Source organism: Apteryx mantelli, chromosome 17 (genome assembly GCF_036417845.1).
Source record: "Apteryx mantelli isolate bAptMan1 chromosome 17, bAptMan1.hap1, whole genome shotgun sequence".
Classification (NCBI taxonomy): domain Eukaryota; kingdom Metazoa; phylum Chordata; class Aves; order Apterygiformes; family Apterygidae; genus Apteryx; species Apteryx mantelli.
Genome location: NC_089994.1, coordinates 20,203,950 through 20,217,602, shown reverse-complemented (window position 1 = coordinate 20,217,602; position 13,653 = coordinate 20,203,950). Strand labels below are relative to the sequence as shown.

Below are 13,653 nucleotides of genomic sequence, written 5' to 3'. Positions count from 1 at the left end.
GAAGAGGTTCTGCAGTGCAGCCCACTGCTGTGCAGGAGAGCTCAATGGGCTCTGGGCTGGCCCCTCTTTATTTGGGGGGGGGGGGAAGATGATTGACTCATAGTCCTATTTTCATGCTAGAGGGGCCTTAGTTGGCACATGCTCAATTAGCCCCTGCATATGTGCTGTTTACAGGGAGGTCAGGTGGAGGGGGAGAGAGCACATTGGGGGGGAAAAGAGCACACCATCACAGAGTCCCTAAATAGCACTTCTTTCTTACAGGCTTGAGACCATAAACAGCATGTAGAACTGCAGTGGATTTTTTCAAAATGTGGTATGGTCACTTGCAGTCCCAGTGCATATGGCCAACATATACGGTATCCATTGGCACAGCACATTATGATCTTTGCTGTAAGGGTTCAGGAGAGAAAAAGGAAAAGCCTGACATACACATCTGCTGCAATCCCGCACGATGCATATCTAGAACCCCCAGGACACTGGCAGCTGAGCTCTGACAGCTGGAGGGCGCACTTCTGCACATGTGATCATGCTAGTGCTTATGGCATTTGCTTCAACACATCAAAAATAACTGCAGCCAGGATTTTGTTTGGAATTTTAACTAAACGGCCTCCTGGCCTCCTACCCAGCAGTTCCCTCAACAGGCTGGGCAGGCTGCAAATGTGACACCAGCCACAGTTTCAAAAGCAATTCTTGTGAGAACACAACTCTCAGGAGGAGCTGCCTCCCCACGTGCACACATGCAGCCCCTGCACTGGCCTCTTCCTTACCCTGTTGTGCTGGTATGGCTGGCTTGCAGCGTACAATAAACTGATCAGGTTAAGAATTACCATCTTTCCAGAAAAATTACCATTTTTCTTCCTTGAGTTACTTTCAACACAGATGAGTTCTTTGATTTTGTTGATTGGGTGGTTGCACAGACAGGTGAGCTACCATAGCTAAGGGGACAATAACCCATAGGAAAGAGAGAGAGGTGCTGAGCCAGAAGCAGGGGCAGTGAGCCCTTAAGCTGGCACTGCCACCAAAGCCATGTTGTCAAACTGCCTCCTTACTTTATGCAGTGTGTCGGTCACAGTAGTCTGCAGAACATTTGGACCTCAGGTGACAGGGAGCCAGCTGGAAAAGTGGCCTCCCTAATTCTAAATTCTACTTTTAAAACTAGCTTAATTTGTTGACTAAATGATTTTATATGTACTTTTGTCTTAATATTGTAATGTCGAGGGGTGAACAGAAATGATGTTATTTAAAAATATGTGTGATGTTATCTACAGTAATATATATATTTATACATGTATAGGAAATGCACTATTTAATACAGCATATTATGCTTGTATTTTGCTAACATCTCATAGGAAGAAAAGCTGTTAGCTTACATTTTGGGAAAAATAAATGTTCTATACACTGTAAATAGAAACATTTAAAGATAATTCATTGGTATATAGGTGGCAGAAGAACACTAAACACTCAAACTCACAGCTTTGTGGCAGAATAGATAGGAATGAAATAATTGCTTGAGATACACATTCTTCCTTTGAATCTCATTTCCAGCTTGTCATGGTATTAGGCTGTTTGTCAGATTCCACAAATTCATATGCATATGCATTACCCTCAAGACCTTTGTAACTTCAAATACTTCATCTCCTTTTTCAATCAGGCATTAACATCATCATCTTAGTTAGGGCTAGTTTCCACCAGATTTTCTATAGCTAGCTAAGGGACTTTATCACATTGCTCATCCAGACAATCCAACGGTCTTGCAGAATTATAGTCACTGTGTTCCAAGCTTCCTTGGCAATAATATAAATGGAAGGTTTTTACTGATAGTCCTGGAAACAATGTCTGTACTGAATCTTAATACTGTATGACTATAGGCGAAACGCATCAGCGGACACTTGGCTGCCACTGAATGCAAATGACTAGCTATTCCAGTTTCATCTTCTACTTAATAAACCTTCTCAGGCAGCAGAAAGGACTCCCAACAGATTTTCTAGTACACCACTTTGCCTCAAGACAAGGTCAATTACAACAAAGTTTCTGGCAAATACTTGTCCAACTAGTTCTTAATAACTTGCAGCAATGATATTTCTTCCCATGCAATATATTCCCATGACATGGTTTCATCTGAATATTAATTCAGATATTTTTCAGCAAGCTTATCATTCTGCTACCTCAAGATTCTGAGAAGGAAAAATTGCCATTTTTGTATGATACCCCCCTGAATTAATGCAACTCATACTTTTTCAACTTTACTGAGCAACTGTGTTTTGGGATGCAATCTGGCATTCTGAATTTCAGTCTCAAGACAATTTACTGTAAATCCAGAGGATATCGCATGAACCAAATAAGACTGACAAGAAAACAGAACAAATCAAACTTGAAATGACTCACCACTGAAATATGTGCTGTGTCTATATGTGGTCATCCTGCATTCAGCAAATGACTGTAAGTAATAATTACAAAAAATTAAATGTTGTGAATTTCTGCAGGAGGAGATCAGTTACCATTACTAAAGGGTAGCAAAATATTGCATGATGGAGGCAGAAACTGCTGCAGGTTCCTCAGCAGATCACAGCAGGATTATTTTCTGTGGAGGTTAAGAGAGAAAATTTGAGCAGAAAATGCTAAGAATCATTACATATGCAAAAATCACTCTGAAAAGCATTTTCTAAGATAATGATTAATTGAAGTGTTCAGCTTATAAACTATTTGGCTTTTTAGTTTAGAATTCAGGCAGCTTCATCATCTATCAGAACCAGCTGTAACAATTGTTCCAGGGTTTTCTCTACAACTGCAACACGCTCATTTTACTAGCTAGAGATAAACCTATTTCCACTTGTGAGATTCATCTGTTCTTTCAGTAGTTCTTCCTTCTGACCAAAATAATGCTACACTCATAGAAATCTTCAACTGCATTTATGTAAATGTCTGAACACCATTGTCAGATACTGAAACTGCCTCCAGCTTTTCATTTGTCAGGACTAATTTATTTTTTCTCATTTTCTTTTAGAAACAATATTGGCAAACAGGTATTGGCCTCCTTTTACCTGAGGGGGGGGATCACTTTGCTCTCCTTTCTTGCCATTCAGGTTATAAGACTCCTCTTATGCTTCTGTCTATTCTGGGAGCTGTTGGGTTTTTTTTTGTTGTTTCCTAAGCACCAGGTTCATTCCCCACGGAGGAAATGTATTCTTTATTCTGAAAGAGACACTTTTCTATGAAGTGTTTAAGGCCCAGAAGCACAGAGCTGCTACTTCCAAGTAAAATATCTCGTTTCAGATATTGTTTTCTCCCCGGACAAAGACTTAGGGCAGGCTGATGCCACACAGTATAAACACAGCTGTCTCTTTAAAAGGCACTCTTCTCTTGACACCAGGGGCCCGTAGGCATAAAGAAAACTGTTAAATACTGAGCACCGAGTTCTGCAGATGCAACTGTGCAAAAGTTAGGTAACAATCAGTGTTTTCCAGCAGCAGTAACAGGATTTGACAGATGCACCTGATTAGCTGCAGCAAAAAAGAGTGCACAAAAATGCCAACTGTTACACAGCGTACTATCTCATCACGAAGCTTCTGCTCCTGCTCTTCTTGTTTTATGGCATGAAGGTTCCGCGTGGGTTTATGGTGCCCACAAGACTCTCATTTTGCCACCAAGTTATTCCTTAAATACTGAACCTCAACAATGAAAGGAAACCCCCCAGAATATCAAAATACTCATTTTTTTTTGACAGCAAATGCTTAAATTTAGTCATTAAAAAAAAACACAGCAAAAAAGGGATAGAACCCACTCACCTACCACCCACCCCCCAAATAAGCGCTGCCTTTGAGTTCAGGCAAGCTAACTATAGTTCGGCCAACAGTCCACAACCACCTTTCTCCTAGAGACAGAGTAGGTGTTCACTGATTATTTTGTAGCTCAGCAAGGGTAAAGGCATGTTGTGTTCCCTAAAGCACAATCCTCTTCATGATCAGTCTCATGGTTTTCTTCACAACAAGAAATGAAAAAACAAAACACTACTCAGGCAGTAATAAATTGTGAGGGGCAGATAGATAGAAGAGGAAAGATTCAGAATTGGCCTGCCAACATAGGCATGGCAGCCAAACACATACACCCATACACCCTAAGCTTCATGAGTTTTTTTTTTTTTTTTTTTTTAAGAGTACTTGCTTAATAAGCCAATTTGCAAATAAAATGCATTTCACTATAAACATCAGCAATTACCAAGATTCTGTTCTCCAAGCAAAAAAGGAAGTGTACAACGACTGGGAAGCACACGTTACCTGCCAGTGCTGGTTAACTCCCTCCTGCCAGTTGCTCTTCCATTACTGTGGCTGTCTTCTCATACGGACCAAGCTTCCCCATAGCACCTGAGATGAGGATGTCAGATGATCCCCATGCTAGAAAGTCCTGTTCAAAATGACACTTTTTAGCACAACAGCCTGACATCCCAAAGATGGAGTTTCCCCTTACAAAACAGGTGGTTGAAGCAAAGGAAGGCTGATTTCTTGGGAGAATTCTGAGAGGTGATTGAATTGCAGTGCACTTAAACAGGCTTGGATGAGAGAGGAAAAAAAATCCAGGGGATTACCAGGTAAAAATGCATGGGAGAAGAAAAAACCTGGAGGAGGAGACTGCAAGGGATTTATTTTTTTCCTGTATCACTGGATGGGAAATAAGTAACATTTGGAGACAAGCTATTTAAACAGTAACATATGTACATATATGACACCTATATGTACATACATACCCACACACTCACACAGAGGTAGCAATCCACTAGCTACCACACATCTCCAAGCCACTCTCTTTAGCTGTCTAGCCTTCTTGAACATCTCTGGTCAAATTATGAACTCTGCTGACAAAACGAGAGTAGCACAACACTCATTTTAACTTCAGTGGGACCAGGGATTTCATTCTCCAGGCTAAAAACTTGGGTCTAGCTTGACTACTCAACATGACTCCTCCAATTATGTCCATCTGCATCATGCTGGCTCAGGTTTTGAAATACTTTTAGTAAAGGACAATAAATTATTCTTAGCTGAAATTGAAGCAGAAATCAGTTGCCCTGCTACAGGCAACACACAGGTTCCAAACACACATGAGGATGCCTTCCAACAGGTACTTAACAGGTATGTGCCACTCATGTTCTCGGAAAGAAACCTCAGGGGCTTAAAAGACCCCTTCAAATGGCTTGCACACTACACAAAGACCCAAGCGTTGTCCTATTTGTTAAGGACTGACACACTGCAGTCTCAACGTCGCTGCTTTTCCTTTCCTGTTTCGCCTGGCAGAGCTCTTCACTCCACCTTTTCCACAGCATACTCTTTCATGCACTACTTTCCCAACCCTTTTCTTTTCCTTCTCTACCCCACATCTTCTTTGCCTTCCCAATTTAATTTTTGTTTTCTTGAAATGAAAATATCTAACTTCCTCCTCCTCAACAGCAATATCTGCCAGGTGAGAGCAGGGACCCTGAAGCAACAGGCAGCCTTTCAAATAACTGGGTAAGATTACCTGGGGACAGTATTAGGAAAGCAGCTAAAATTTTCAAGTGCTGGCTTTACCCTAAGCATAATATACTAGGTTAAAAAAATATATATATATATATATATATATATGTTTGATATCCAAATGTGGCACATTTGCTCTAAAGACAGAGCCTCCCTGGTGCAAAAATTGCCTAAGCCTGACATATTCAAAGTGAAGTATGAAAAGGTAAAGAACAGGTTAGTGTGAAACAGCTAGTTAATGTCAGATTTTTTTAATTATGTGTAGATCTTTGTATTTTAATATTTATTTGCTGATAACTCATTCCCTGTCAATGTTGTAAAAAGTGAATTTTAAAGGAATCAGTTGCCTGAAAACTGAATGGTCCCAAAACAGAACATTATGGGTTGGCTCCAGAAGAAGCGCTTCTAAACTTTCTATCACAATCATTTTTGCTAGGATCTGTATGTGTGTGTACATGCATAGATACCTGTTTGTTTGTTTGTTTGTTTTTTTACAAAAGTGATTATTGCTGATAACAGTTCATTTCAGTGCATCTAGGACTGTATGTTGAGAAACACAGCTATCTGTGTCCTTTCCCCACCAACAAGAAGGACAACCTCCACATGTATATGCAATAAAACTGTATTTTTGTGTTTTTACTTTTTTTTTTTTTATACAGACATTTGTACACTTTCTTACAAAACTGCAGGTAACTACAACTTTTCTTAAATCATTTTTGGTCGGCAAGTACTGTAAAATCTTTGTGTGCAATTATCATGTATTTACAGGGCCTCATGTTAGTGATTTTCAATGATTATTACAATAATGTCACACACTCTCAACATAGGACATGGCTTAAGATAAATATATTAGTAAATAAATATTCTGAGAACATATTTCCATAAATGAAATGTGCTGCTATACATATACAGAATATATACAAGATGTTTTCTAGCTTTTACAACATTTTAAAAAATGGTAATGAAGGAGAAAGAGCCCTTTGACCATATTACAAATTTTACAGCAAATTTTATACAAAACAATTTTAAGTGCTATAAGATAACTTTAATTAAAAACATTTTAAATAGTGCCTCATGAGCCAAACACAATGACAACTGTTCATGTAAGTAGTAGAAAGGCATTTTGTTACAAAAACATCTATCATGGCCAGCTGGCCTATAAGTCTGTATGGACATATAGGTAGCAGAGAATTAACTAAATGTTGAATATAAAACCAAACATAGAAATCACGTGTAGGATATCTTTATAGTAAGGCCTGTAGAGATTATTGTACTGGCAAAGATTTCTGTGACATGTGAATGAGACCAGAATGTCCAGAATCATCATAAGCCAGAACATTCAAATAGCTTTTTTTATAACCGCATTTTACCACAACATGTTGTGTAGTTATAGAGTACAATGCATCTTAATGGCCTTAGACAGTGCCTCATAATACACCAAATAGGATAACCAAGGTAATACACCATAGTTTCTACAACACATTTCTTTTGAGGGGAGGGAGGAGTAAGGCAAGACTGGAAAAAACAAAACAAAACAACCAAAAAACCCCACACCCTTTGGAGTTTATTCTCCCAAAACATACCACTTACTACAGTCATTAAGCGAATGAATAGCTTTTCTTTAGGTTTATACACAGAAAATGTGTTTATTGTAATTTTTCTTTTAACTTTATACCCAGGTATTATCTTGCATTAATTCTCAGAACAGCTGAGGTGGTAATTAATTTAGAGAGTTCTAATGTGGGTTCCTTTGAATAGTTTTATTTTTCTCTTAGCTATTGAGTACTGAAAGTAAAAGGAAACAGGTTTTTTTGTTGTTATTTCTTAGGTGTTTGCTTCTTTTGAAGTATTTCATTTGGGACTATAAAGCAAACAAGATAACTTTTCTGGTTCTCACAGTTAGTCCAGTGCTATCAAGGACTTTGTTTTGGTAGAAACTGTAATGGGAAGTATACATCTCTTCTTAATATCTTTTAAATATCTTCAAAGTGTACTGAACTTTGGAAAAATCTTTTCATAAGACTGACACTGAGTATTAACTAATTAGTTTCCCTTTAGGAGAATTCCTGCTGTGAATACAGACAGGATGACACTGTGTCCTCAGGCACATGCAGCATGACAGGCAATTTAAACCATGCTATGGTAGCCTCTTACTCAGAAGCCGCTGTTTCCACAGGAAACAAGTGCTATCAGAAGTGACGATGTACATTATCTCTTGATAACAAACATCCCCACTAGTACAAGAACAAGAAAAGAAGTATGTGCCCAGACTAATGGGGTACAGAAAGCACTCTGTACACAAGTCACAAATGAAGCGCAACTGGCTGGGCCCAAGAAACCTTTAAAACAGATTGATCTATAGAAGCTACATCAACCACAGCAAAGAAGGAAACAATGACTTAAGCAAGTCCTCACTTTCCCACATGCACAACAGGTGGAAAGCAGTAGTTTTATTAAGCATGCTTGCAGTCTATGTGGAAACAAGACACCATCTGATCTATTTCCAAAAGAGCCAGGCAAGCTATAGGCCCCCTGCAAGCTCTGTTTTCCTGCGTATGCCAGCATTTCTCACCGGGGAACAAGCATAACAAGGGATATGAGTGCCTGAAAAATTGCCTATGGAAGGCAAGATTCATTACGTACAAAGCTATTACCCTTTCTAAGCATTTCCTTCTAATATCTGTTTGAGGGTTCCCCAGCATTCTTCACCAGTCAGAAGGTACAGAGAGGTCCATGCTTTAGCAGGAAGTGGGAATGAGAACATTCTGAGCTACCAGTTTCCCTACCCCCACTCTGTTAAAACTTAATCATAATGGCAGGAGACCCTTCCTAGCCAAATCATCAGAGCAGCATGAAAGGAGGTTGGTGGAGGCGGGGAAGGAAGGATACAGTCCAATGCTTCATCTCCCTCCAAATCTCTCATATAACTTGCTGGCTACTAGGATTTGCTACTAGGAATAGTAAGTATCTGAGCATCTCTTCAGCAGCTGTATTCCTCTGGACTACTTTACTTCAAGGTGCTATCTGGTTTCTAAGGCAGGTGTAGCCCTGAGCTTATCAAAGGCTGGACTCCTTTAAGCAGGAGATAACAGCATCTACACATAGCCTGGCTTATTTAATACACCGTATCACCTCTCAGCAAGAGCTAACACGGTCATTTCTAAAAAGAAAATATAAATAACACTTTGTCAGTAATATAGATATGGCACTAGAGCTCAGAGATGCTCTACACCACGTCCCACATGGGCTTTGCACACCAATGGAGGCCTGAAGGCTTCAGACAAAAGGGAGAAAGGAGACAATCAGGCTGATGTGGACGCAGAGGAACAGAAAGTGGGGGAGGGACTTTCCACATTACCACTTTTGCGTTTGTCAAAGCTTAAAAGATTTTGAAGTTCAGGAGAATTTGGAGTCTCTGATAAGTTCCGCTTTTCCACCTGTGGCAGTCTGGACAGATCTAGTCACTGATCTGGCTTCTCTCCAAGGGATGAGATCCAGCACCTGAAGGATAAAAGAAGAACATTACTGGTTAAAACTAAGGAACACTGCATTTAGAATACTGCATCCCCAGTATGTGAAAGTCATTGATCAACCAGAGCCATATCAGCAGAAAGCCACCAAGATGCTCAGAGGGTTGGAGCACTTGCCCTGTAAGAACACACTGAGGGAATGGGGCTTGTTCAGCCTGGAGAAGAGAAGGCTTTAGGGGGGACCCCATAGCAGCCTTCCAGGACCTGCATGGAGGCTGTCAAGGAGAAGGAAGCATGCTCTTCGGTGCATGGTGGATTAGAGGCAACAGGCATAAATTGAAACAAGGGATGTTCGGACTGGATATATGGAAAATCTTTCCACCATGAGGACAGTCGAGCACTGGAACTGAGGCCCAGAGAGGTTGTGCAGTCTACATCCTTGGAGGTTGTCAAGACCTGACTAAAAGCCCCGAGTAACCTGGTCTGATCGCAGAGCTAGCCCAGCTTTGAGCAGGAGGTTGGACTAGATGACCTTCTGAGGTCTCTTCAAATCTGAGGTATCCTATGATCCTACGAATACCCTTAAAAAAAACTGGTAAGGCAGGTAAGTAATACCTCATTCTTTTTGTGTTTTTTTTTTTTTTTTTTTTTTTTGCACTTATGTAAGCCCATGGCAGAGACCTTTCCACATATTCTTCTACAGCAATCTCAAGTTTTTCATTCTAATTTTATCCTCCAGCTTGTCAGTTCCCTTCCAGCATTCTGCCCTTGCCTACTCTGGGACTTTCCATTCAAACTCACCATGGCTGCAAGGACTGTTTCAGTGTCCCTGGCTGTAAGAACTTTAATGGGGGCCTGGTATTAGCAGACACCTTTTCCCCCCCTCCTCCCCACCTCCTGAAAGGATGAGTATGAAAGCTCTATACAGGGTTAGGCAGGAAACTATCATCTTCTATCCATCTAACTGAAACCAAAGGAGCAATGGTAACAAGAGAATAAAGTAACACTCTTGGATGGAGGATTAGTCAGTAACCTGCTCTTAGGTAAAGGATAGCAGTAACCTCTACGTGTGCACACACCTGGGCAGCTGGCAGGGATCTTGCATTTGATATGCTAGAACAGAAAGTTAGTGAGTAATCAAAAAAAAGCACATGCATTACCTGTGGCCATTGTGGTCACCATCAGCTTCTGGGAGTTCAAAGAGGGACTGGGAAAGAGCATTCTGGCTTCCTCCTCCTGAGAGAAGTTCTGCCGCAGGAAAGACGATGCCTCATAACACACCTCCCTCTCGTCCTGTACCTCTCCTAAACTTTGGCAGTGCAGATAAGTATCTAGCTCAGGTGTCCCATCCCAGGAACTACAGCCTCCTGTGTAGGTCCCTTGACACTCTGTAGGTAGAATCAGCTCACAGTCTCTGTCTTCAGGAATGATGGGAATGCGCTGACCCAGATCACATACACCCTTATAGCAGCTTGGCAAGGTGTCATCAGGAAGTGTGTACTGCACATTCACTGCATAGTCTTCTGTATAGCAGCCACCACCTCCACTGCCACTGTTGCTACTACAGGCTACCTGCTTCTCTTCATAGAAGCAGCAGGGCAGCCCCTCGTATTTTACCCCATCTGTCCTATGCAAGTGGTCTGAGTTAATACTGTACAAGCCCTGCGTGCTCCCTGACTGTGGCTCCATCCCTGGGCCACATGCTCCCCACAGCGGAGAGCTAAGGAAGAGTGCACTACAGTCAGCTGCCCCATTGCTAGGCTCCAGGGCAGAGTGCTGGAGTTCAAAGCAGCAGGTGCATGCTTGCTCCATAAGTGGCCCTGCTAACTCTGGATTCTTCCAGTTCCTTTTAACATCCAAGGCAGCACCAGGAGTGGCCTCAGGTCCTCCCTCTGAGGTAGTGCCATTTGGATCCCTGTGCTCTAGTGAGGAATTACTGCTATAGTTCATATCCATGCTGCAATTAGACAGTTGGTCCCCTGAGGAAGAAGCTGGCACAGGCCGGCAGTCAGCACCCACCAGACTGTGACCATGAGCGGGAAGCTCGTCCTGACAGGGGCCCTCCAAGAGAACAATTGCACCCCTGTTTGCACCACCAACCTCGCCCACTCGGCAAGGGCTCTTACTGCGGTAAATGTAAGGGTCATAGTCACTGCTCAAAGAGCTACGAAAGGTGGAGCAGCTCCCATAAACCCCCTGGTTGCTGACTTCAGTGCAGTCAACCATGGAATCACTAGAGGAGCAGTGGCACTGACCAGAACTGCTGCTGCTGCTGTCACTCCCAGGGCAGTCAGCCAAATATCCACTGCACACTGAACGATGACCATGATAGCAGCTAAAGCTGGAGGTACTGCCACTCTCCAAACGGGACGAGGGCACCACATGTACCACAGGAGGGAAAAGCATGCTGCTACCAGGCTGGAAGGCACGGGAAGGACCCTTTGAGGAAATGCCAGCTGGAGGCTGTCCATCTTGCTCAGGGTAACTAAGGCCTTGGAAGTAGTAGTGCTGATACATGGTCTCATACTGGGAAAAGCACGCTGCTTTGGAAAAGTTGCGTCCACTGAATTTGGGTCTTCGGAAGGTGTGAGCTGGAGAGTAAGCCCTATGTTCCAGGCTACAGTGATGTGTGTTTAAAGCATGGTCCAAATGAATCGGCTGATAACTTCGGATATAAGCTGAGGACTGGGCTGGGTAGAGACTCTGTTCACCATGCCGGTCAACTGTAAGTACCGTGATAGGGTTTCCATGAGGGTCCATGCTTGTCCGGGTGGGATATGCTGTAATCTGGTTTGCTCTGTGCACTCGGCCTGGGTAATGTACAGGCAGAATCACCCTCTGCTGCCGACTGCGTGCTGGGGTGGGTTCCAGACAGACTGGACCTGCACTTCCCTTCTTCTGTTCTGAATGGGAGAAATAAGGACAGAGAAACAGTGATAGGAGGGAAGAAAAAGGAAAATACTTTATGTAGGAAAGACAGATATTTGGTTCTAAATTTAGTTACATTTTGGGCACAACAGAGTTTAAAAAAAAAAAAAGCATCAACTTGTTAAAGAGGAAAAAGAAACAACTCAAAGTCAGTCAAGTGCCTCTGTCAGGAAGCTTCTGAAATACTTAAATGTATTTGCTAGAAAAGAAATAGCAGTGAAGTGGCTGCACATACTGTTCTTCTACATGCAAAGACTGCTACTTACAAAGCATTCCCGATCTTGCAGGTTAAGAGCAAGCCTCAGAATCATGATTTAAGTTTTCACATTAGCTGTTACTTTACATAAATGTGCATTAACAAAAAACATTTTCAAGCCATAGGAACTGAAAGAAGGAGAAGGCAAATAAGGAAAACCACATTCCAAATTAAAACACAAAGAAGAAATCAAAGCCAATGCATTTCCTTTTCTTCATACTTATGAAGAGAAAATACACACATCTTAAGTTTATTTGTCCTTCTGCCATTCAGAGGCTGACCAATGCTGCCCTCTGCAGGGCATAGAGCCCAGAGCAAGGGAAAATCAGAACTGACCCATTTTTTCAGGGCATGCAGTCATTTTTAAAGAGCTTACCATCCCTAACTAGGGTTGCAGTACAACAAAGACTATGGGCTCTGTGGAGATTTACATACTGGCACAATTTCTGTTTCATCTTGTAAGCTGTGAAGTCTAAAACGGGCCACACAACTGAGCATCTGTGCTCACGAGTGTCAGCACTTACCTATAATGTTATGGCGGCAGTGAGGGCAGGTATGATGCTGCAGTAGCCACGGATCCACACATTTCTTGTGAAATCGGTGAGTGCAGGGAATGACACGCAGTTCCTACAGGAACAAAAGGGATGTGAAAAAAATGCTTCTTCCTAAGAAGTGAATCCTCACAGCTTATTCCTGGTTTTTTCAACCTAGCTACTAAACAGATCAATTCCTAGTCTCAAAAAAAGCGATTAGGAAGAAAGAAACGCTGTCTGTTTCAACATAGCCAAGAACACAATGACTAGTGATTCAGTAGTCACTAAGAGAATGGTCTGCAGACATGTTAGAACTCCATACAGCCATCCTACATGTCTTTAAGACACTTTTCGCTATGTACCCCTGCCCTAACACTTTGGAGGACCCCATCATTAAAGTTTTCCTTAATACAGTCCATGAACTTAAGAAAAAAAAAGAGAGAGAGAGAGAAAGAGAGAGAGAGAATGAGAGAGAATGAGAGAGAGAGAGAGACACACACACAACCCATTTAATGCAGTCAACAATAATGCTGTATTTTATCTCCAACTAGCAGCCATGGCAAATGCCCAGGGAAAAGTAAGAACAAGACAGCATATATGATACTTCATCCCTTGCCCAGCACTCTTATTTTTCAGCTATTATCTGTTTATGGTATTTCCTGAGTCTGCTGAGTATCTGCCTATTCAGAAACCCTCAACAAATCTTTCCTCCAAGCACTGCTCAAGTCTCCCCTTGACTCAGGGGTCTGCATTTGTAACATGCTTTGGCAAGAGTTTCAAAGGACTATCACCTGCTGGAAGAGAACCACCACATTTTGTTTCAGATTGGGTCCTGTCAGCTTCATTTAATTGCCCCAATCTTGTACTGGAAAACAATGAACATCCGACTCTTGTTCATGCTCTCCATTCATGATTCTCTATCATAACGCCCTCTCCTCCATATCATTTTTCTTTCCAGATCA

General features: G+C 41.9%; 2 protein-coding genes across 2 annotated transcripts in view; one reads left to right on the top strand and one right to left on the bottom strand.

The window, feature by feature from the left end:
* KREMEN1 (kringle containing transmembrane protein 1) overlaps window positions 1–6,143 on the top strand; it is a 41,484-nt gene extending 35,341 nt beyond the window's left edge. The window contains exon 10 of the mRNA XM_067306818.1: window positions 6,034–6,143. The gene's annotated coding sequence lies outside the window, so the exon portion shown is untranslated. The remainder of the gene's footprint in view (window positions 1–6,033) is intronic.
* Window positions 6,144–6,228: 85 nt separating this feature from the next.
* The window catches only part of ZNRF3 (zinc and ring finger 3), a 108,555-nt gene continuing 101,130 nt past the window's right edge, over window positions 6,229–13,653 (bottom strand). Inside the window, exons 7-9 of the mRNA XM_067306817.1 lie at window positions 12,683–12,785; window positions 10,135–11,877; window positions 6,229–9,005 (exon numbers count right to left, since the gene is read on the bottom strand). Coding sequence (XP_067162918.1) covers window positions 8,962–9,005; window positions 10,135–11,877; window positions 12,683–12,785 — 1,890 coding nt within the window. The 3' untranslated portion in view covers window positions 6,229–8,961. The remainder of the gene's footprint in view (window positions 9,006–10,134; window positions 11,878–12,682; window positions 12,786–13,653) is intronic.